Source organism: Balaenoptera acutorostrata, chromosome 11 (genome assembly GCF_949987535.1).
Source record: "Balaenoptera acutorostrata chromosome 11, mBalAcu1.1, whole genome shotgun sequence".
NCBI lineage: Eukaryota > Metazoa > Chordata > Mammalia > Artiodactyla > Balaenopteridae > Balaenoptera > Balaenoptera acutorostrata.
Genome location: NC_080074.1, coordinates 101,052,264 through 101,075,014, shown reverse-complemented (window position 1 = coordinate 101,075,014; position 22,751 = coordinate 101,052,264). Strand labels below are relative to the sequence as shown.

Sequence of the window (22,751 nt, the reverse complement as noted above, 5' to 3'; positions counted from 1 at the left end):
TCCAGCTATTTCCAATATCCCCAAATCAGTCTTCCCAGGAGAACCACAGAAATAGGGAGACAATGACCCATAGGATCAACATTTAATCCCAAGTGCCCACGGCTGGGAGAGCAGACGCCCAGGTGCTCCAGGACCAACGGCGAACACAGCCAGAGGTGGGAAGGGGAGGATAAAGACGATAGGAGGGTGAGGGGGGCCAGCTGGGAATGGGTGGCACCCGCACCACAGGCTGGCAGGACGGTTAAATGATCATGTGTGAGCTCCTAGCACACAGCCTGACAGAGAAGAGACACAGGTTTAAGTCCTTTGTTTGCAACTCTGAACAATCAATCCCACAGCAAACTCTTTTGGCCATGAAACCAGACGTCAGTTGATGTGAGGCTGGCTAGACTTGTTATCCATCCCCACTGAAAGAGTCAACAGTCTTGCTGCAGAAATGCTGTGCTTGGTGGTGAGCGCCGCTCCAGCCCCGTGAGGGTGTCGTGTGGTGCTGGTTTCTTCCCCAAATCTGAAAAATTCTGAACGTGTCTGATCCCCAAGAGTTTCAGATAAGAGTGTGCGGACCCGTACTCAGTTCTGGTTTCCCTGCCTTCCCTAAACTGCTGATCTTTGTGTAAGAAGCGGTGTGGGGAGAGGCGTGGGGACACGCAGCTGTGAACAGGGGGGCAACGTGGGCATCTTTGCGTGCAGGTGCTTGAATAGGAGCGTGCGTGTCCACGCACATCCAACGTTTTATAAAAGCGGCGGGCAGAGTTAAATTCTTCACGAGCGGAAGAGAGACAGAGGTCACGGAGAGGCTGGCGTGTTGGGGGCGTCTTTGAAGAGAGCAGGTCTTCTGACAGAGTTTGCCCTTTAATGCTTTCCCAGCACCCAGTACCCAGCGCATGGGAAAGGGGGAGGGGTGGCGGTAGCTGCCTGAGCGAGAAACAGCTACAGTAGAACTTCAACTGCATCAAAGGTCAGCCTGCCACCCAGCTCGGGGACAACTCCGAGAAAACAGGCCCGGGAGGTGCAAAGAAGAGGCGCCAGCGCCTGGCTGGGGAGGTGCCAGCTCCCCCAAGGCCCGAAGTCGGCAGCCAGGGCAGGAAGAGCTCCCCGGGCAGTAGCCATGGCCCGGCCACCTCCCTGCTGGCTGTGGGTCCTGGGGACCCTGGCAGGGCTCTCAGTGACCCCAGCCTCCAAGAGCTGTCCGGAAAAGCATTACCTGGCTCAGGGAGAACGGTGCTGCCAGATGTGTGAGCCAGGTAAGAGGAAGCCTTGCCAGGGTCTAGCTGAGTATGGAGAGAGAGGACCAGGCTTGGGGTGGAGGGACGCAGAGAGGGAGTCTGAGCTCAAGCAAGGAGCAGAATCCTGCAGAGGCCAAGAGGCAGCACCTTGAAGAGGGTGAGGGAGCCGCCTTCCCTGGGCCTTGACCCTGGACCTCTGCTCACAGGAACATTCCTGGTGAAAGAGTGTGACCAGCATGAAAAGGCTACACAGTGTGATCCGTGTACACCGGGGGTCTCCTTCTCGCCAGACCACCACACCCGGCCCCACTGTGAGAGCTGCCGGCACTGTACCTCTGGTGAGATGGGCAAGCATTTGGGGGAGCAGAGTGGGTACGGAGAAGCAAAGAGGGGGGGAGTAGGAGCTTCAGTTGCTTCAAGGCTACGGCAAGTGGAGCCCGTGGTGGGAAACGGGGCGCGCTGGGCGGTGTGTGTTGATGTGGTAGGGAGAGCTGTGATGGAGTGATTCAGGGAAGGGGCAAGCAGAATTTGAGGGTCTGCTGAGAAGGGGTCTATGGCTAGGATCAAGACAATACAAAGTAGGAAGTTGCTGTAGGACCCAAGATCTTAGATGAGCCTCCTCCCCACTGATGAACGGGCCGTATTCTCAGAGTGCACATTTGTCTGGAACTTGGAAAACATCTTTCTAAGGACATAACAATACCAGTCAGTGGATAACAACCTTTTTTTGTCCAAAAGCCAATTCAGGAAAATGAATGTGTATGTGGCTTGTGTCTTTATGTATTTTGTAATTTCATCTTTTTTAAAATTAAGAAATGAAATAGCAGCAGCTGTGTTATGAATACTTTCATCATTTCTCCATTTTAGCTAGAATTTTAGAAACTATGTATGTACCAGTGTACATAGATCAGCAGATCTAAAGTGGCCCCTTTGAACAAATATTCTCCAGCAGGACACTTTGGAGGACTATTTAGCTGAACCACATTACTCGCCTGTAAATGCATTGGTCTGACTAGGCCTTTTAATACTGTATTCTTGAAAATAAATACAAGGGTTTGCTGCTGCAAATCAGTCAAACGGCAACATATGAAATACACGAGAGGTGTTCCTCAGTCTACTTAACTTACAGATATGATTGTTCATGGATGCTTCTCTCTTTTTGGCAACAACCTGGGCAAAATTGGTATTTTTTTAAGTCAAAGCCTCCCCAACTCACTCTGCAGGCCCCAGTGGAAGGCCTTTTCCCAATACTGAGCCAGTCCGAGCTCCCTCCACTCTGCTCCAGACCAGCCCAACCCATGATCCTCCCCTGTGAGATTCAGCCCACAGATCCCTGAAGCACTCAGGCAGGGCACTGGAAAGAGGCTGAATGGGTTTGGTCCTCTTGGACCTCAGTATTCCCATCTGTAAGATGGACAAGTGCCTGAAATCAGCATGGAATTCTGTGCACAGGTTATACATGGAGAAGAGAACTCCCAGGTTTCTGGAGACTCCATTGAAAACAATGGCACTTCACTCATTTTTTAACCAATCCCAGCCCCTTCTTTAACCCTTCCCATCCCTTTGGGCAGATACCCTCCCTGATCTTCTTCACCTTTCCTACCTAGTCCCGTCTCCACCACCACCATTCCCTCCTCCATCACTGCCCTTCCTGTGCAGACCCTTGTCCAGGCTGGCTCACAATTCCTGGTGAGCCACAAGGAAACCAAGTTCTAGTAGCAACCATGAGTCAGAATTCAGAAAGGAGATGCCACAGGGGCATAAAGATGAGAAGGAATTTACACCTTTTCCTGACAAAAGGCGCACACTAAAGAAACTGGGAGGGTTGGTATCCTCAGACGTCCCTTTCTGCACCCCTCTCCCACCTGTCAGGGCTCCTCTCCCTGGGTTCTCATGAGTGCACCCTGCCCCACCAGGCTCCCGCTCAGGCCTGGCCCACATCCGGGTGCCATCACCTTCCCCAGAGTCACACTTCTCTTCTCACCCCCAAACACCCGTGAGCCCAACCCATGCAGCGCCCTTCCTACCTACCTCCCCCAGTATCACCAATTGGCAGCCACGCAGCACCTGCCCTCTACCCTTGAATACAATTTATATTTTAGAGGCAAAGGATGTCAGTAAAGTTAAAAACCTATTGGGGACCACAGCAGCACCATGTCCAATTGCTAAAAACTGGACACTACCCAAATGCACACCAACAGTAGAACGGATGAATAAATGGTGGTGTATTCACACAGGGGAACACTAGATGGCAGTGAGAACGCACGATTTGCAATCACACTCAACACTGCATTAATCTGGCAAAGAGCTGAGTAAAAGCAGCCAGGCACAAATGAGCACACGCGCATGATTCATGCATATAGCTCAAAAACTGGCAAAACCAACTTGTGGTGTTAGGAAGTCAGTAGCTATTCTCGGTGGGGAAGGTGTTAGTGACTAGAAAGGAACACGACTGGTCATCTTGTTTCTTAATCTGGTGCTGGTTACACCTGTGAGTCCAATTTGTCCCAGTTCTCAAGCTTCACACTTGTGACATGTATACCTCTCTATAAGTAGACTTCAATAAGAAGTTCTAAAAGCATCAGTGAGTGAGAGGAAGAATTATGTAAGCTGTTTCTACTTCTGAACCGTGAATTTTCTAAAAGGTCTGAGTTTTTTATTGAATAACAATAACACAAATGGCAAAGGCACTGGGTGACAGTGGGGGAGGGGCAGGCCGGGGGCGTTGGGGGAAGGGGATTAAGCCAGTGGACCCTGTGTGTTCCCTCCCTCTCCTCTGTCACCAGGTCTTCTCATTCGAAACTGCTCCCTCACCGCCAACTCGGAGTGTGCCTGCCCCGAGGGCTGGCAGTGCAGGGACAAGGAGTGTACAGAGTGTGTTGGTGCAGCCCAGGCCCCAGACCCACACCCACAACCCTCCTACTCACCTTATGCTGAAGGTAAGTTCTAGGCAACCCTTCGTCTGGTCATTGGGGGTAAGGGTCACACCCCAACCAGCACCCCCTCTCCCATGCCCAGTCCCACATACGTTGCCTCGCCCGCCTGTCTCAGCCTTCGCATCTCCCCCAGGCCCGCTTAAGCCTTCAGCCTAGCCTTGTGCCCTCTGGGGCCCCCTGCGGCTGCCCATCTTGGCTCTGTTTTTCCAGAGATACCAGAGGCCAGGACAGGCCAGCATATTCGGACTCTGGCTGATTCCAGGTGGCTGCCTGCCCCAACTCTCTCTACCCACTGGTCACGTGAGTTTTCTCCCCACTCCCCACCCCGAGAGAGAGAATGCACACAGGAGGGTCCAGGAGCCAGCCAGAAAGCTCCTAGGAACAGGGGTAAGAAGAGAGAGAAGCAGAGTCCAGGGATTAGGAAAGGACGTGGTCCAATGGTGGGGGTAGGGGAGGAAGGTGGAGAAAGGGGAGAGGCAGGGGTGACAGGAGGGCTGGGCTGAGGGGAGTCAAGGGCTAGGCCCTCCCCCAAACCCCCTTGTGACCCCTGCCCATCCCATCACAGCCCAAAGGTCCCTGTGCAGCGCGGATTGCATCCGCATCTTTGTGCTCCTCTCTGGAATGTTTCTTGCTTTCACCATAGTCGGAGCCCTGTTCCTCCATCAACAAAGAAAATATAGATTAAGTAAGAGACAAAATTCAGGTTTCTGCACCCCACCCCACCATCTCGGCTTTGCCTCCCAATCTGGAACCTCACTGAATCTCTCCAGCTCCATCTTTAGCACCCTGTGGCTTCTCTTCCCCTCCTCTAAGCTGGGGCCCTCCTGACAGCCCGCCTTTGCTCACTGCTTCTCCCTTCACCCATCCTCCACCGCCGATCAACGCTCATCTGATTCTCCCTCTGCAGACATGAGAGAAAGTCCAGTGGAGCCTGCAGAGCCTTGTCCTTACAGCTGCCCCAGGGAGGAAGAGGGCAGTGCCATCCCCATTCAGGAGGATTACCGAAAACCAGAGCCCGCTTCCTACCCCTGAGCCAGCGCTCGGCGGAGGGGGGCCGTCACTGCAGTCAAGTCCTAGCCTCCATCTCAACCCACCCGCCATCCAGGGGGATCGAGAGCCGGCACCTCCAATTTCAGCACCACCCTCTCATCGGGACCCTTTCGTGTGTGCCGACTTGGGAAACTGTCCTATGTGCCTTTTCGAGACTGGCAGTGGCGAGGACCCAGGGGAACGAGGTGGAGGGCGGGAAGCGGGAGCCCGGGTGTGTCAACTGCACCCCTGTGCTGCAAGAGGGCTCGGGCTCCAGGTGGAAGACATACCTCCGCCTACGGTAGGCCCACGTAGTGTACCGCTGACCTAGAAACTCGGCGAAATAAAAAGACAGACCTCAGTGCCTGCAGCTTTCCAGCTCTGAGATTTCAGTTTCCCCACGCAGGCCACGCCCACCCTCCTTGCAGACCCGCGATCTGAGGGCGGAGCTTTCTCCCGCGCAGGCGCGCTGGGGGCCACGCGGGTTGGGGCGCGTTGGGGCGCGTTGGGGCGGGGCGGGCAGTTAAGGCTCCCATAGAAAGTGGGGAAAGGTCCCGGCTACCGGGAGAGTGAGTCTGTCGTCAGCCTCTCCCTTCCTCTACCCTGCCTCCCTTCCCATATCTTGACTTTCTTGGGGCTGGTCGGGAGCAAAAGGGCAAAAGGGCGCACGCCGTGAAGTCAGGTCCTGAAATCACCGGGGGATTTTTTTTTGCGGGGGAGAAGGTGTAAAGAAAGAACAGTGAACAGGCTCCAGCACCAATGGCTTCAGCCAGAGGCCAAGGCAGCCTCGGTGACACTTCCTCAAAGTGAAAGCGAAAGCCAAGTAGGCGGAGAGGACTGACGGGGCCAGGCGGTCGGCCAGGCAGGCGTGTTTGGAGCCCCTTCTCCAGCCCGGACCTGGCCAGCGCGGGGCACGAGGAGGGCCGGCGGGGGAGGAGGGCCTGAGAGCAGCCCCCATGGGCTCCGAGGGGTGGTGCTTGCTGGTCTGCTTGGCTCTCTCCGGGGCAGCAGACGCCGGTGAGTCGGGGGCTGGCTGGTGGGGTGTGTCGGGCTCAAGAAGCATCAGGTCGCCACCCTCCCCAAGGTCGCCACCCTCCCCAAGGTCGCCGAAGGGGAAAGGGGCCGGGAATGGCTTCCAGTCGCCTTCTGAGCCCAACAGGTGGAAGATACGGCGGCTGGTAACGGAAGGAACCAGTTGTGCCGGGGAGAGAGACTGAGAACGCTGGGGAAAGGGCCAAACGAAGGAATGAGGGGCCGCTTCGGTGGATGTGGTGGGCCCGCTGTCCTACAGGAGAGGGAGCTGGCCTGGAAGCGGACACCTTCAGGAGAGGAAGGGGGGCCCCTAGCTAGGAGATCACGGAGGGGGGGGGGTGCTCCCCAGAGGTGGGGGAGGGGAAGGCCACCTGTAAAAGCACGGAGCGAGCAGACCCTGGGGGCTGACTGGGAAGTTGAGACGGCTGCCAACGCCCTAGCAACCAAGCCCGTCTCCTCTCCCAATGCAGTTTTGTTCATTTATATGCTTTTGCCGAGAATTCCTTTGAAGAGATAGCTTTCCATTGATAGGTGGAAATAAGCTTCATAAATCCATCTGAGCAAGGGAAATCAGGACTTTAAATAATTCACACCAAGAAGTATGTACGTTGAGAAGCAGGTGCTTCACAGAAAGCTGGTTCTGGGTAAAACAGGATCAGAGCTGGACGCAGAGGCAGCTAGGAACGGGGAAGGGGAAGATTACCCCTTGATGACTCGACAGTTTGGGGTAGGGGGGAGCAAGTATAGAAGTAACTTTCTGGGCTAGAGGGTGCTCACCCCAGCCTGTTCCCTGCAGTAGAAAGGCAGTGGCGGCCAGTGGACGTGATCTTGGACTGCTTCCTGATGGGGGAAGGTGGGCACCGTGGAGGTTTCGCCAGCAGTGAGAACATGGTGAAGGCCTTGTTGGTGCTGAAGCAGGTGCCAGTGCCGGACGACGGCTCCCTGGAAGGCCTCACGGATTTCCAAGGGGGCACACTGGCCAAGGACGACCCACTCATTACCTTCGAGGCCTCAGGTAAGAGCCCTCCACCCTGTGTCCCAGTCCTTCTGGGCTCCCTCCAGTTCCTGAGCCCAGTTCCCAAGGACACCCACCCACACCTGCTTCCCATCAGCCCAGGTGTTCTCTATCCAGCTCCATCTCTGTGCTGCCATCTTCTTCCCCAGTGAACCTGATACAGATTCCCCAGGCCGAGGCCTTGCTCCATGCTGACTGCAGCGGGAAAGAGGTGACCTGTGAGATCTCCCGCTATTTTCTCCAGGCCAGGCCAAAGGCCACGGTGGAGACGGCAGCCTGGTTCATCACCAACGTGCTAGTGTCTGGAGAGGGACCTAGTATCTCCATGGTGATGAAGACTCTTGGGGATGCTGAGAATGGGTCTGTCTTGCATCCCATGCTGAAACTGCCCCTGAGCCCCCAGGGGACTGTGCGGACTGAAGGTGAGAAAATGAAAAGTAGCAGAAAGAAAGTTTTGATTTTTTTCAAGGGGTCAGAAATGGGGGAAGAGTAGGAGAAGGAAGGGGACAAGTCCACCTCTGTGCACATTGGTCATCTCAGGGTGTCCCCTAGGCCTCAGTCCTTTCTTCCTAAAGACCCCAAATGGGGATAATTTTCACCTGGCCAGGTGACTTGAGGACATAAGACTTGTGATGCTCTGTTTGCGTATGCTGTCCACAGCTGTCTCAGTGAGCCGAGCGCCGGCTTCTCCCAGGGGACAGCTAGCCTGGTCAAGATGAGAGAGGAGAGCACAGGCCCGCAGAATTTGTTCATTATCTCCTATCAGTAGAACCTGGTCCTCGCCCTCTCCAACCTTGCACATCTCAGAGGGCACAGAAAATTGAGAACATGATGATAGGTTGCTCCAAAGTTCATGGAATCCAATATTTTGCCTCCAAGAAAAGACAGCCACATCCAGAGAAGATTAGGGGCCTACCCTTCTATCCTTAGAAAGCTCCAGAACACTCAAATTATTCTGTGGTCCAACCTAAATTTATCCTGCTACATCAGAAGAGGAGTCCTCATGTCTGTCCAGCATCAACCATAGTCCTAGCATGGCCAGGCATTGCCCTCATTTATTTTGGGATATTTCAAACCTACAAAAAAAGGTGAAAGAATAATAAACACCTGTATACCGTGCACCTGGATTCACCAGTTGTTAACATGTTGCACATCCTTTCCCCCTCCCTCATCTTCTCTCCATTTCCCCTCCGCTTAACTAATTGAAAGTAAACGGCAGACATCTCTACACTTCATCCCAAATGCTTCCATGGATAGCATGTGTTAGTTTATAACCAAAGACATGAATGTTCTCCATAATCATAAAACCATCGCCTAAGCAGCAACCCAAGGTGGGGAGTGGTCTACCCGGGGTGCGGGCAGTAAGGGGGGTGCAGTGTGCAGATAACGGAAGAACGTATCCTCACCATCAGCCTACACTGGCAGTTCTGAACCACGTCAGTGATCAAACACTCCTGCCTGCCAGGGCGGACCGTCCTTACCTCCCCCACCATGGCTGGGTCCACCCCTGATTGTCGTACTTAAGGCATTTTAAAATTGATACAATAATACTATCAAATATGAAGTCCAAATTCAAACTTCTCCAGTTGCCCTTGTAGTGTTCTTTATAGCCTTGGGGGGTTTGCTTTGGTTTTTGAAGTCCAGGATTCAGACAAGGATTGCGCATTGTATTTAGTTGTCCTGTCCCTTCAGCCTCCTTTACTCCAGAACAGTCTTCAGAGCCTGAACGATTTTGAGGCCGGGCCACTGTCTTGTAGATGTCCCAGCATTTGGATCTGTCCGATTGTTTTCCTCATTAGACTGGGGTTCAGCACATTTGGCTCAGACACCACCACTGTGTGCTTGTTTCAGCTCTGTCTCCTTTAGTCTCCTCAGCAGCCTTACTCTAAGCAGATGAGCTCGGCGACACTGAGGGGCTTGCCCAAGACCACAGAGGGAGTTAAGTGGAAGAGCCGGGCTTCCAAAAGCTTTGACTGCAACTCCAGTAGTTCTTTTTTTTTCTTTTTAATTTATTTTTTTATTTATTTTTAGCTGCTTTGGGTCTTCGTTGCTGCGCACGGGCTTTCTTTTAGTTGCGCGAGTGGGGGCTTCTCATTGCGGTGGCTTCTTTTGTTGCAGAGCACGGGCTCTAGGCGTGCAGGCGCAGTAGTTGTGGCTCACGGGCTCTAGAGTGCAGGCTCAGTAGTTGTGGCGCACGGGCTTAGTTGCTCCGCGGCATGTGGGATCTTCCCAGACCAGGGCTCAAACCCATGTCCCTTGCATTGGCAGGCGGATTCTTAACCAGTGAGCCACCAGGGAAGCCCCTCCAGTAGTTCTTACCTGAGGGTCAACAGTAACCCATAATTTTTTTTTATATAAATTTTTTCTTTTATTTTTTTGGCTGCGTTGGGTCTTAGTTGCAGGATGCGGGGTCTTCATTGAGGCATGCGGGATCTTCGTTGTGGTGCGTGGGCTTCTCTCTAGTTGTGGCGTGCAGGTTTTCTGTCTCTAGTTGTGGCACGTGGGCTCTGTAGTTTGTGGCACTCGGGCTCTCTCGTTGAGGCGTGCGAGCTCTGTAGTTGCGGCGCGGGCTTAGTTGCCCTACAGCATGTGGGATCTTAGTTCCCCGACCAGGGATCGAACCTGCGTTCCCTGCGTTGAAAGGTGGATTCTCTACCACTGGACCACCAGGGAAGTCCCAGTTAAGCCATAATTTTGCATATGTATTTGCCTGGTCCATAACTTCCATCAGATTGTGCAAGGGGTGAGTGACTCCAAAATGGTTAGGAGTACCACGCACGCATGCTGCCTCTCAACACACCCCGAGCCTGCCACAGCTCAGAGGTCAGGTGGCCTCAAGGAGGCAGTGGCCCACAATCACCCCTCTTTCTCCCACAGTGGAGTTCCAGGTGACAACACAGAGCCCCTCCCTGAATCTCCTGCTGGGGTCCTCAGCCTCCCTGCACTGTGGCTTCTCCGTGGCACCAGGCTTGGGCATCACCAGCGTGGAGTGGCGGCTGCAGCATAAGGGCAGCGGCCAGCTGGTGTACTGCTGGACCACGGGGCGGGGGCGGGCCAAGCGGGAGGGCGCCACCCTGGAGCCTCGGCAGCTGCTCACGGCTGGGGACGCCTCCCTCACCCTACCCAGCCTCACTCTGAAGGATGAGGGGGCCTACGTCTGCCAGATCACAACCTCCCTCTACCGAGCTCAGCAGATCATCCAGCTCGACGTCCAAGGTGAGGCCAGGGCTCAGTTATCCCGGGAAGAGGGAAAGGGATACGCCTATTGAGAGTGTCTTCCAGAATGGGATCAAACACAAGGGCACTTTCCTGAGAGGCAGACTGCATTCCCGCAGCCTGAATGCCATCTCCATCCTAGAAGCGCAGATGGCATCAGATGGAGTTTCCCGTCAGGCTCTAGATAATCCCATTGAGAAGCTTCCCAGCCCAGGATCCTGCTGCCCTGCACTGGCTGGCTGTCTCCAGTCACCCCAGTCCTGTTGGACCACATCCAGAGGAGGAGCAGCCGCAAACCAAGCAGGGGCGTGGGGGCGGTCCTGACCGCGGGCACTATTTCAACAAGGCCACTGGCTTGTAATGATGCTAAGAAACAAGCCAACCTTTCGTTGGTTTTGCTGTTGTTTCTCAGTTACCTGTGGGAATCGTACCCCCTTACGTCCTGCATCCAGGTGGACCCCTCACCACCACTATCCCCCCTGCCGCCTGGCACCTCACTGAGGAGGACACTTCCGCCTCCACAGCCTGCTCTTACGTTCAGCAGGAGGAGAAGGGTCTTGGCTCCTCTGCTGTCCCCGTGACGCCTGTGGGATTTTATTACTCCTCCTTTCTTCCAGCTGCCCCCAAAGTACTACTGAGCTTGGCGAGCGAAGCTCTGCCACCCACCCTCATCTGCAGCGTCACTGGCTATTACCCTCTGGACGTGAGTGTGACGTGGATCCGGGAGGAGCTGGGTGGAGACCCGGCCCCAGTCTCTGGCGCCTCCTTCTCCAGCCTCCGGCAGAGCGTGGCAGGCACCTACAGCATCTCCTCCTCCCTGACGGCAGAGCCTGGCTCTGTGGGTGCCACTTACACCTGCCAAGTCACCCACGTCTCCCTGGAGGAGCCCCTGGGGGCCGACACCTGGGTTGCCCCACCAGGTATGGGAGTGCCCTCCTTTCCCCACCACCACGCCTGGGCTCACGGCTCCTGCCCTCTGGCCTTGTTCGGCTTCCCACAGTCTCGGCTGCTTCTTTCCCAAGGCGACAGCCTCCAGGGGTCCCGCCCCACGTCCTCCGAGACTTTATTACCCCCCCGAGTTCTGGGGTACCAGGCACTGCTGAGAGCTGGAGACCAAGGCTGAACAATTCCTCATCCTGCCCTCGAGGAGCTTAGCCCAGTGGGAGGGACAGACTAGGCAGTCAGGGAAGATGACCTGGGGGAGGCCTGCAAGCCGGGTGAGCTGGCTCGGGGGCAGGGAACACCAGGACAGAAGGAACGGCACGTGTGAAGGCCTCATTATAAGACAGGCTAAAAAGAACTGGGGGGCCTGCACGGCTAGAGGCAAGGGTGTGTGGGGAAAGGGGGCTGTGGCCGTGAAGCTTGAGAGGCGATGGTATTTACTGAGCATCTGCATCAAGCCAGTCCTGCACTGAGCACTCAGATGTGGGCCTGCACAGGTTCTCCTCCCATTTTAGGGATGAGTAACTGATACTTGCAGATGTCCAGCAATTTGCCCAAGGTCACCTGCCTAGGAAATGGTAAAACAGAAAATGTGAAAAATAGGTAGGCTGATTCCCCTAGAGCCTCAACCCCCTCCTGCTATTGGTGGGCAGATAACAACAGGCCTTCAAGCTGGAACTTCATCCGAGGCCACAGAATGTCTTCGAAAGGTCTTATACCATAAAGAGTCGGCACCTCGCAATGCCTTACTTGGTGGCTCATGAGACCATAAGCTTCCCCGAACCTGGGGTTTTGCCTCAGCTTACATCATTCCCCAGTTGTTTACAAAATTTCAGTTTATCACCAGCTAATCTAAACTAAATCTCCCGGGCAAAGCCGTTTGAAAAAAGGTTGTCCTGAGGTGGGAAGAGGTGGAGGATTCTGTGCGGAGTGACACACGGACGTCCACCCTGAGCAGGTCCCAGCGCCACTGTGTGCTGGTCCCTGGGTGAGAGCAGGAGAACACCTGATGGGAGCTCCTCGACCAGGGACGCTTGAACGCGTGCGCGCGCGCGCCCGGTCCTTCCTGCCGGGGCAGACGCTGCACGTGAGCACTCAGTATGGTTCCCGCCACTGAGCCCCGTCCACACCTCTGTCCCCTACAGAGCAGAGGACGGCCTTTGGAGTCCTTTTTGCCAGCAGCCTCTTCCTCCTGGCACTGCTGTTCCTGGGACTGCAGAGACGCCAAGGTAAGAAAGAACCTGGGCACCCTCGGCTCTGGCCCTGACCGAACTCACTTGGAGATCAGCTACTCTAAGTGCCGCCACACCCAGACCAGGGATGAAACCCAAGCATCCGGAGCTCCAGCCGGCCCCCCCAGCCCCCAGCTCCTGGGCTTACCCCAACTGACACCAACTTCCTTCCCTCCCGTTTTCTCCTAGCTACCTCACCAAGGCCTGCCAGGACCCCGAGGCACTCCGGGTAGCCACTCTCCTGCCTTAGATGTAAGAGAGTCACATTCTCCCAGAAGGACTCTAAGCTGAGTCCCAGAGCTCAAAGAGGCCCCAAGAAAGATACGAAGAAGGCACAGATCACTGACTGTGGCTCTGGATTTCTGCAGGCCTCTGCCTTCCTTCACTGCATGCCCTGGGCTGATATACCAAGGGAGAAAGCGTGAAGAGGTGAGAGGGTGGCAGGAAGGCAGGAGGTCTGGGTGGAGGTTAAAACATGAGCCAGGTTTGAGGCGCGGTGGTAGGAAAATATAACAAAAAAATTAAGAAAGGAGCGGATGAGGGACAGTGGAACAGGATGGGGTTGGACGGCCACGCACAATCGTTGAACTCTGTCCCAGGAAAAGCCCTCATGTCCTCGGAAGCAAAGCTTTTCCACTTTCCTGTCTTTCCCCACACTGGGGCCCGCCCCGCCCCGCCTCGCTGCTCCGCTGGCAAAGTGTTTGAGGTGTGAAACGAAGACCCTCAGAGGCGGCCCTGGGGCCCCCCCTCAGTGGCTCAGTGTAACCTTGAGCTGCGATTAAGCTCCTGCACCTTTGGACAGCTGCTGGGCATTTCAGGACACCTACACACCCGTCACTGCCGCAGCTGCAGGGGACAGAGGTCTCCTTTCAGTCATTTTAAAACGGGCCTGGTCAGCACAGTGGAACTTGGCAGAAGATGGCTGTGCATGGGGACGGTGGGGAGCAGGGTGTGTCGCCTGGGGGCCTCCTCAGGGCCTGGCCCAGGACCTGGAGGGAGGAGGCGGCAGATGTCTGAGAAGATCTGCGGGTGTCTGTCCGTGAGATGCCCGCTCAGCTTCCTGCCATGGCTTCCTGTCGCCCACACCTGAAGAGCTGGGCTGCTTCGGGCACGGAGGCTGAGAGCGGAGACCGCTTCCTCTGCCAGCACCCGGCTCTTGAATCTCGAGAAGACCGACAGCACCCGTAAGCCGCCCTTCCGGCGCAGAGCACCATCAGAAAGGAACTAGAGAGAAACAAGACGCCTCCGCCCCGCTGCAGTCACCCCAACCCAAACAATAGCCAAGTCGGTTTAGTGGTAGGAAGTTGTATTTTTGTTTTGCCTTTGTTCAGATACAGGAAATTGGTAAATACGCCACATGCCTTTGGTGGAAGTACAATTGTTATTTCTGTACAAGTAGGAGAGTGGGGTTAGAAAAAAAGACAGAGAGGTGATGACAGACACACAGTGGGGACGCCACATCGTCTCACGGCAAACCCAAGAGGGGCCGTGGAGACCCGGCCTCGCGTGACTGCCGAGCCCCAGGCTTAGCTGCATATTTGCTCATGCACATGGGTGGTGGGAGGGAAGGGAGGCGGCAAAGACACAGCAAGAGGGGGGTACAGGGCAGGGTGAGAAAGAGAGTAGAAGGGCTAACGTCCCCAGAAGAACAAAGCCAACTAACTACACCTGGGACAGATGGGACAGAAACCCAGAAGTGATTCCTGTGATGGGGCGGGCCAAGAGGGCGGATTTGCTCCAGGCTTGGGACACATCGAGGACAGTGGTGGTTCTTCTCCAGCGGTGACCCCCTGCATTAGGCAAGGGGAGCCCAGAGGAGAGTGGAGGCCTTCGAGGGGGCCCGTTAGGAGGGTACACAGACTGCCTTCGTCCAGCTCTTCCGTCCCGCCCTGGGGCAGGACGAAGGGAATGTGGGAACAGGGCGAAGGGAGAGGAAGGATGGTTTTGCGGAACGAAATGCTGCTGCGTGGAAAGCGAGCCTGGCCCAGCCTCCTGCTGGTGGACCGGTGGACGGAAGGAACGACGGGACGTGGGGCGGTCCCCGTTCTGTTCCCAGCCGGCCCTCCTCCCCTCTCACCCGGGTCTGTCCCACTGAGTGCCCTTTCCTGAAGCCCAGCACCGGCCCCCGAGACAGGCTGAGCAGCTCCATCCTCAGGTCCCACTGTCTGTGCCACAAACCATGCAAAGAGGAGGAAAGGAAAGGGAATTCAGATGGGCAGGGGTGCTTTGGAAGGGGAACATACTGTGGGAAGAACAGAGGGGCCGCTCCAGATGAGAAGGCGCCGTGGTGGCCCAGCAGTCAACGAGCAGGCCCGCCTGCTGACGGCTCCACCTCCACCCCAAGGCTGGCGGGGGCCCCGGACTCTCCCAACGCTCAGGAGCGGCCGGGCCTCAGGAAGGGCCCCTCTCCTCATCCCTGTCTTTGGCAAGTACACGGGGGTGGTGTCGGGGGAAGGACTCCCAGAGGGTCCAGGGCTCCTCACTCCGACATCTCATCCTCCTCCATCAACAGCAAGGGAGGTACAGGACGCTTGTAACAAGAGGGTGAGAAGTGGCTTCCTCCAAGCCTGGTATTTTCAGATTAGGCCCTTGACTCGCTGTTTCTCTATAACTAACGGGCATTCTCTCATTATCTATGCCAATAACTAAAATTGAGAGGCTCAAACTTTGGCTAAATGAAATTATTTGATGCCCTCACGAACAATACAGAATGCTGTAGAAAACGTGGACAAGAGCCCCTTCCAGGTATGAGCTTGTGGGACTGTTTCTAGGATGGGAACGAGAGTCCTGATATTTTCGCTATTAATACGTGTTCTCTAGGTCTCTGGAGGACAAAGTAAAAGGTTGTTAAGATCCCTGAAGACATAGAAGATCTTGGACTAACAGATGGGAAATAACTGTGAAAAACAGGTTTGACTTTCTAAAAGGGTCCTGCACCAGGACCAAGCTGGACTTGGGGCCCGGCCCAGGCTCCTCTGCAGGCCTGGCACAGGAGAGGTGAGGGGGCCTCCTCCCAGCTGCTCCCAGCCTCCTCCGGCCAGCGGCCTGGCCTTTCCTGGCAACACCATGGGCACAACACTCTTCTCCTCGTCCCAGTCTTGGCCCCTTCTTGAGCACGTCACCTCAGCTACACCCCTTCCCCATCCCTTGGCCTCCCAACTCTTTTTGGCTTTGGGGGAACTTGAGAGAACATGAGAGGGTAGGAAGGAGATGCCAGCTGTTGTTCTTCAGGTAGTTAATTCAAGACTGCACCACGAGCAGCATTTCCAGTGTCGTAGGACAGAGCGCAAATGAAAGCAACGGAAGGGGAGGAGTGGGCGATGGAGAAGCAGGGCTGGGATGGAGGAAGGCAGATGGGGAAGTTCTGGGGAGAAACAGCAGGACAGGGACGTGAGTTTGGATGGCAATGGAGAACAGGGCAGGGGTGGCACATTCTCAAGCGAAAAAGTAGACTGGACACAGGAATCAGGAAGTCCCAGATGGAAAAGAGAAAAGAGACAGGAGAAAACAAGAGGGCAAATTACATCAGGTTACTAGACATTCAGGTGTAGTTGTAGGTGTCCCATCCCCACGGCTCCCTCTGACCCAAGCCAGTGGGAAGGAGCACAGCCCACTTCCTCAGAACAGGAGCTACCACCTTCCCCCACAGTCCTGCAGAGTGAAGGCTTGTCCAGCAAGGAAGTCCCTCACCTCTGCCCTTCCGCCCTCCTGAACCAGATGATGCTTCCCTGGCCACGATCTCCATACCTCAGTCAGAGCAGCCCCACTCCCCAGGCAGGCAGGCAGGCAGGCAGGCAGGCAGGGCTGGGAGGAGACGCCGGGACCTTCCCACCTCTTCACCCCACCAGCAACCTCAGCGATACTTACTTACAATAACTACCACGATGATAGCACAGACGGCTCCCAGCATGATCATCATCTGAGGAAACATTGACAAAAAAACAAGCCCTTGGATTTGGGGAAGGAGGACGGAGCCAGGACCAGGGACTCGGACAGTGGAAGAAGCCACACGCCCCCCAGGACAGCTGAAGGCCTCCCAACCCCTCGTGCTCCTCCCCATCAGACAATAACCCCTGCACCACAGCTGGCGCTTCTCAGAAACATCAGAGGGTCTGCAGCTTGCTCCTTCTTCCCTAGTTCCTGTTGCCTGGAGGCTTTTAAAGGAACACCAAAGCAGGTGCAGACTTTGGATCTTTAGTCAACTGGTTCGTTTTTCATCAAAAAGTGTTCAGCTCACTCCCAAAAGCTGCAGGTATTTAAATATATAGCTTCGCCAGCCATTGTGTCGATGTTGGTGTAACTCAGGAAGGGTCAGGTAAGAATTTTTCCAGGGGTCCTTTGGGAAAAGGCAGCTTGACTAACCCCTCCAAACTCCTCAGGGTCTCCCCTGGCCCTCAGTTAGTGGTTCTGAGCACCTTAGCGTACCCTGGTGGCCAATTCGGGTAATGCAGCTCGAGAAGGAGGCTTCCCAGATTGCCTCCCAAGAGTCCTTCCTGCAGGGCACAGATCGCGAGAGGGAAGGATTGTGGAGCCTGAGGGTTTTCCCGCCTCCTATGTGTTGAGACCCAGGAAAATAAGGGGGAGAGGACAAGAACATTCACCTTGCAGTTTTTCCACCAATACTTCCTCTTTAGCTTGGCAGCGCTGCTCTCAAATTGTGATGCGCCCGCCTGCAAAGCGTCGGCTCTGTCATCCAGCTCTGACAGCTTCTGGTCCCTCTCCAGGACCTTGTCCACATTTACACGCATGATGTCCACCACCTGAGCAGGGCGCAGGAGCAAAGCGGCTAAGCTCCCCCAGAGCCGGGGAGAGAACAGCAAGTCCGCCCTGCCTAACTCTAACTCTAACTCCGCCCTGCCCTGTCTCCCAGAGCCTTTAGCTGCCCCTCTAGATAAAGAGAAGTTTCCCAACTTCCATGACTTGGAAACTCTTAGAGAAAAAGCTATCCACGTACCTCCTCCACTTGTGCCTGCGTCTGCTGTAGTCGTCTGTTACTGGTCATGTTAGGAGGAGGGCCAGGGGGACCCCCACCTGGGGCAGTCCCTTCTGCCCCTTCGGTGGGTGGCTGAGCTGGCGCAGACCTGTGGAGGGAAGTGCACAGAGTGACCAAGACAAGAAAGGAATCACATACATTCTCACCCCATATCACCACAGCAAGGGTGATACGGTTACGTGCAAATAGAAGGGATTCCAGCTCCTTGGCAATACCAAGTGGGGAGATGCAGCACAGAGGCCCAAAGCAAAAGATGAAAGATCCTGTAACAGATGGGGCTCAGCGACATCCAGGGTGGCATCAGGAGCTCTCGTTTGGGCTATCCTCTGACCCAAACTCAAACACATCCTCTGGCACAATGGCCATAGGGACAAATGGGCCAGTCTTGGCTTAAGTGGCATTTCTCTGCCTCCCAGAAGCCTTTCACATGAAGTCAAACTGGACAACTCCAATCCAGGAGACTTACCTACAAAAAAACTCAACCCTCCGGACAAGCTTACAGACTGAACAACTCTTTTTTTTGCAAAGCCTGAATATAAAAAGAGAGGCCAAGCTGACAGACTCTGCTGAAGGGGAGCCAGTTATTGGTTGTTTCATGCAATGATTAGTATATCATGGCCACTGTTGGGACGACTTGGAGAATCACCAAGGGCCTCTGTAGTTGCAGTGAGTCAGGACTGTTTACTTGCTTTGTTTTTTGCCAGAGAAGACTGGGGTTTCACTTAGATAGAACTGGGGCCCAAAGCAATTGTGTTGCAAAAGTGTTCCAAGAGCATAGACAGGGAGCAAAAATATTGGAAATGGTCCTCAGTGTACACGCACCAGAGACAGTCTGTCCCTTCCTTTTTTAGATTTGGCATCCAGTCTCAGGAGACTCTCCTAGTTCCTGATGTCCCAACTAGAAATCTTGGTTTACGCTGCTATGCACAGAGACCATACACCCTTTCCTTTAGCCTTAGGGGAGAATAATCCAGTGTGGGATCCTCAAAATAAACTCCTCTCCACATCCCAAAACATGGAAGCTAAATTCACCTCCTGAAGAATTCCCTGAAGTCTAACCTAAGGCATGAGATTTTCTCTGCCAAGGAAGAAGTCACAGGTAGGAGAGCGATCTCTCCAATTTGATGGAGAAAAGAAATTACAATAAGAACTCCTCAAACAGAAGCAGAATCTCACAAAACCTACCTCACAGGAGCAGTCCAAGAGTAAATGCACTACGGATGAAACCATCACAAAGTCACCGAAAAGAAAAAGCCTTGACTACTCACAATAGAACTAATACCCAGAAGTTCCTCCTCTCTAAGTAAGTAAATTTCAGTCTCAAAAGAGAATAACCCTTCAGAGAGGTTATACTAGCAGATTACACCTGACTCATCCTGGCTAAAAGAATTGCTTTCCCGGGCTTCCCTGGTGGCGCAGTGGTTGAGAATCTGCCTGCCAAAGCAGGGGACACGGGTTCGAGCCCTGGTCTGGGAAGATCCCACATGCCGCGGAGCAACTGGGCCCGTGAGCCACGATTACTGAGCCTGCGCGTCTGGAGCCTGTGCTCCGCAACAAGAGAGGCCTCGATAGTGAGAGGCCCGCGCACCGCGATGAAGAGTGGCCCCCGCTCGCCGCAACTAGAGAAAGCCCTCGCACAGAAACGAAGACCCAACACAGCCAAAAATAAATAAATAATAAATAAATTAATTAAAAAAAAAAAAAAAAAGAATTGCTTTCCCATTTCCCTTTAAGGCACAAAGGAGGCAAAGGAGAGATACAACACCATGGCAGCCACCAGACTCCTTTGCTACTACTGTGCCACACAATCTAGTTCTCTGGAGAAAGCGGAAAATTCAACGAGTAGGAAGTAGCCAGTGTTTGGTCTTGGAAGCAGTCCAGGCTGGTGGCACCAATGACAAGATTAAGGTCAGAGACCTCGTGATGCCCTTCTAGTCACCATGGTTTCCCCACCTCCTTCCTTTCATCCCACATGGATGCTACTGGGAGCCAGTCAGCTGAAGAGGCTCCCCTTCCCCAAAATGAAAACACAAGGAATCCTAGGGCTTGGCCAAAACGCGTAGAATATCATATACAGGTAAAACTGTAGAAATCAAATAGAGAAAAAGGGAAATCGTTATAAAGCATGTGAAAGGACCATTTCACTTATTACTTCTTGGGAGTTGGGAACACGCAGGAGTAACATATCCAGGGATAGTTATAACCCTTATGTAAGTAAATCTTTTCCCTTTTTGTCACCAAGAGAAGCAACACAAATACATCTAGGACCAGGCCAGGACTCCAAGAAAGAAAGGGAAGTTCTTCATGTGTCTAGCTATAGTTCTCCCTCAGGATCTTGGGATGGGGTGACCATGGTCAGATGACTAAATTGATGATTAGAGACTAAATTGAATGTATTGAGGGAAGGTGGTGGGGCGGGGAGGCGGGGATCCTTAGCTCTATTTCTCTTCCAAGTACTTGGCTAAGACTCAATGACAGGAAAACACCTCCTATACGGGTGGCCTTGGGATGAATGGCTGCTTGGAATCATATGCCACTGCCCCTTGAGTCTTTGTGAGCCGCTCACCTGGCGCCAGGGAACTGGCAGATCAGTTTCTGGAGCTTTTCGCTCACTACCAAGAGGGGGCTACTCGTCACGGTCGGGGTGAGGGGCGTACACAATCTACAGACCGCAGAGCAACCCAAGTTACCAACTGGCAGGTGCACCCATGACTGTCCTTCCAGAGGCCCCAAGCACAGCTTCAATCAACGACAAGAAAGGTCCTGGAGCCCCCTCCCGGGTGTCTCCGCGCCCCACCTTCGCCCGAGACTCGACTGAGGAGCCCCGCAGGTGAGAGGAGAGGGGGCAGTGAATGTGGGACCCCCGCGCCCCTGCCCCGCCCATGGGGTGCCGGCTGCGGCTGGTGCAGGAATGGGGTGCTTTCTCCCCTCCCCGGGGGTGGCTCGGCCTGCGGGCGGCGCGCGGCGGTGGTTCCCCGCGTCGCCGCAGCTGCTGCAATGCGCCATTTTCAGTCCCGCAGAGTCCGGCGCTGGGGGTGAGAGTTGGCAAGGTGTCGCGCCCCCCCCAAACCAGGGTCAACTCACATGTCTCTGACAGAAGGAGGAGAGGTCCGTCTTCTCTCCCGAGGCTGCGGCGAGACACCCGGCCGGGGAACACTGCGGTGAAGCCGACCGCACCGCCGAGCTCCGCTTCTGGACGGCCACTCGGAGCTCTAGCTGCGGTGAAACTTACTGCAGCTGTAGCCCCCGCTCGTCTTTATTAGCGCTGGCCACGCCCCCGGATCACGCTGACAACGCTGCGGCCCAATCCACGCCCAGGACAGGCGCCAGTCCCGAAGCGAAGCCCGGATAAGGCATAGAGTGCCCGCCCCTGAAAATCGGCCAGTCACAGCTCTCTTCTCACCCTGACTCTGGAAAGGAGCGGTGCCGGAAGGATCTGGCCAATACAGCTCTGGTTTTCGTACCTGTCTAACTAAGCGACGGGGCGGGGTGGAACTAGGCGCCCGCTCCCTGGAAGGGCGGCTCCAACAATTTGAATTAGGCCTTTTTGGTGCCTCCCAGCCAATCGCTGAGCAGTTCCTTAAGCCCGGGCCCGCCCACGGCCCCCGGCGCCGGCGTCTCCAGCCAATCACGCCGCTTCCGCTGACAGCGGTGGGCGGGTCCCGGCTCGCTGTGGCCTGGACTCTGGAGCCTGGGGGGCGGCGGAGGTTCGGTGGTCTAGGTACTGCGCTGGCGCTCGGACCTGGCCGGCCTCCACCCCACCTCCCCGCCTTTGACAGCTCTGAGGAGGCTGAATCCATCAAGGGAGAGCCGCAGGCTCCCGTGGCCAAAGTAAATACGAGCGCTCCGTTCATCCGTTCTACACAGCCAACCAGCCCCTCACGCAGTGTATCCTAATTTTAACTCCCCCTCCCCAAACCTGCTCCTCCTATCCCTCCCTGGTAGCTTACTACATCGACTCAGTTGCCCAAACCAGAAACCTGGAATCTATCGTAGATTTCCTCCCCGTTCTTCTTTACCTGTCCTCTAATAATTCAAGTTTTCCTTCTTAGTATTTCAAGGATTCTCCCCTCGTCTCACTGTTCTGCTTCAGATTATTATCCCTTACCTGGACGCCATCAGTTGTAAAACTATTATTTTATGTCCCGGTAAGTAAAAAGGTAGCAAATCAACTGTGACATAATGCTTTCTTATCACTTCGAATTTTTATTTTATATTTATTTAAAGTGCAGGTGTCTATAGATGTAGATTTTTATCATAGTTCACTCTCTTGAAAATACATAAAAAGGAAAACAGAAAAGAGTAACGTGGTAACAGTGTTCATAAAACTTCACATTCAGACACTGACTCTTATGATTCATTTTTTTGACTCATGTGCATGATTTCCACACAATGTAGTCCTCTGTGCATGCCATCAGGGGCTTTGGTGATGCAGCATTTCTTAAAGGAATGTTCCTTTTCTGTCTCTGGAATTTTCTTCCAAGCCTCAGACACCCATTTGGCAAAGTTTGATTCTTATGAGCCAGTATGACAAATACAGTATGACTGTTCTGGCTAATAGTTATAGTCAAACATCCCAATTTAGATGTTAAAATGAAAAAAAAAAAGTGCCAAGTGCCTCTTAAAATTAATGAAATATAATATCTTTCTGTTTCATCTTGCCCTCACTTATAACCATCCTCTAAGAAACCACCAGGATGGTCTACCCAAATGTTACAACCCTGCTTAAAACCTTTAAACAATTAGAAACACAATGTATTGACCATATGTGTTTATCCCATGCCCCTTCTGAAACTACATCAAAATGAAAATTGGTAAATACTGAAAACAAATTATAAACCCTCAAAGACAAACAGAATGGAAGGAATTGTTTCAGGCAGCATGAATGGCTAAATATGCCCACCAGATTCACATGAGGTGGCAAAAAAAAAAAAGTACAGAGCGGTTCCCCTGTACCCCTTCACCCAGTTTCCCCCAATGGTAACATCTTGTTTAGCCACAGTACAATATTAAAACCAGGAAATTGACATTGGTACAATCCACAGAACTTATTCAGATGTTGCCTCTTTTACATGCATTTGTGTGTGTGTGTGTGTGTGTGTGTGTGTGTGTGTGTAGTTTTATGCAATG

At 54.0% G+C, this 22,751-nt stretch overlaps 3 protein-coding genes across 6 annotated transcripts; 2 read left to right on the top strand and 1 right to left on the bottom strand.

Annotated features, from left to right (window-relative positions):
• The first annotated feature begins 1,108 nt into the window (after positions 1-1,108).
• CD27 (CD27 molecule) lies at positions 1,109-5,194 on the top strand. Its single transcript, XM_007170184.2, has 6 exons — positions 1,109-1,244; positions 1,433-1,564; positions 4,013-4,165; positions 4,373-4,462; positions 4,728-4,847; positions 5,070-5,194. The coding sequence occupies exons 1-6, from the start codon at positions 1,109-1,111 to the stop codon at positions 5,192-5,194; spliced, it is 756 nt and encodes a 251-aa protein (XP_007170246.2).
• Positions 5,195-5,708: 514 nt separating this feature from the next.
• TAPBPL (TAP binding protein like) lies at positions 5,709-14,000 on the top strand. Of its 3 annotated transcripts, none has more exons than XM_007170182.2 (7): positions 5,710-6,208; positions 7,023-7,238; positions 7,388-7,660; positions 10,116-10,454; positions 11,072-11,374; positions 12,542-12,625; positions 12,818-14,000. In XM_007170182.2, the coding sequence occupies exons 1-7, from the start codon at positions 6,148-6,150 to the stop codon at positions 12,859-12,861; spliced, it is 1,320 nt and encodes a 439-aa protein (XP_007170244.2). In that variant the 5' UTR covers positions 5,710-6,147; the 3' UTR covers positions 12,862-14,000. The 3 variants fall into 3 exon arrangements, with proteins under 3 accessions (XP_007170245.2, XP_007170244.2, XP_007170243.2); XM_007170181.2 differs by having other exon boundaries at positions 5,711-6,208; positions 7,020-7,238; XM_007170183.2 differs by lacking the exon at positions 7,388-7,660 and having other exon boundaries at positions 5,709-6,208; positions 7,020-7,238.
• On the bottom strand, positions 7,667-20,894 carry VAMP1 (vesicle associated membrane protein 1). 2 transcript variants are annotated; one of them, XM_057556668.1, is made up of 5 exons: positions 20,706-20,894; positions 17,583-17,709; positions 17,230-17,388; positions 16,496-16,547; positions 7,667-8,314 (listed from the first exon to the last, which is right to left on the bottom strand). In XM_057556668.1, coding segments are annotated over exons 1-5 (387 nt in total). In that variant the 5' UTR covers positions 20,708-20,894; the 3' UTR covers positions 7,667-8,267. The 2 variants fall into 2 exon arrangements, with proteins under 2 accessions (XP_057412651.1, XP_007170242.1); XM_007170180.3 differs by lacking the exon at positions 7,667-8,314 and adding an exon at positions 13,924-16,080 and having other exon boundaries at positions 20,706-20,882.
• Positions 20,895-22,751: the final 1,857 nt, after the last annotated feature.

Coding starts and splice junctions, on each gene's coding strand:
- TAPBPL (XM_007170181.2), top strand. CDS start 6,148: ATGGGCTCCGAGGGGTGGTGCTTGCTGGTCTGCTTGGCTCTCTCCGGG. Junction 7,239..7,387: donor CATTACCTTCGAGGCCTCAG/GTAAGAGCCCTC, acceptor CTTCTTCCCCAG/TGAACCTGATACAGATTCCC. Junction 7,661..10,115: donor GGGGACTGTGCGGACTGAAG/GTGAGAAAATGA, acceptor TTTCTCCCACAG/TGGAGTTCCAGGTGACAACA.
- CD27 (XM_007170184.2), top strand. CDS start 1,109: ATGGCCCGGCCACCTCCCTGCTGGCTGTGGGTCCTGGGGACCCTGGCA. Junction 4,166..4,372: donor CTACTCACCTTATGCTGAAG/GTAAGTTCTAGG, acceptor CTGTTTTTCCAG/AGATACCAGAGGCCAGGACA. Junction 4,848..5,069: donor ACAAAGAAAATATAGATTAA/GTAAGAGACAAA, acceptor CTCCCTCTGCAG/ACATGAGAGAAAGTCCAGTG.
- VAMP1 (XM_057556668.1), bottom strand. Junction 17,389..17,582: donor CGCAGGCACAAGTGGAGGAG/GTACGTGGATAG, acceptor CGCCCTGCTCAG/GTGGTGGACATCATGCGTGT. Junction 16,548..17,229: donor ATTGGTGGAAAAACTGCAAG/GTGAATGTTCTT, acceptor ATGTTTCCTCAG/ATGATGATCATGCTGGGAGC.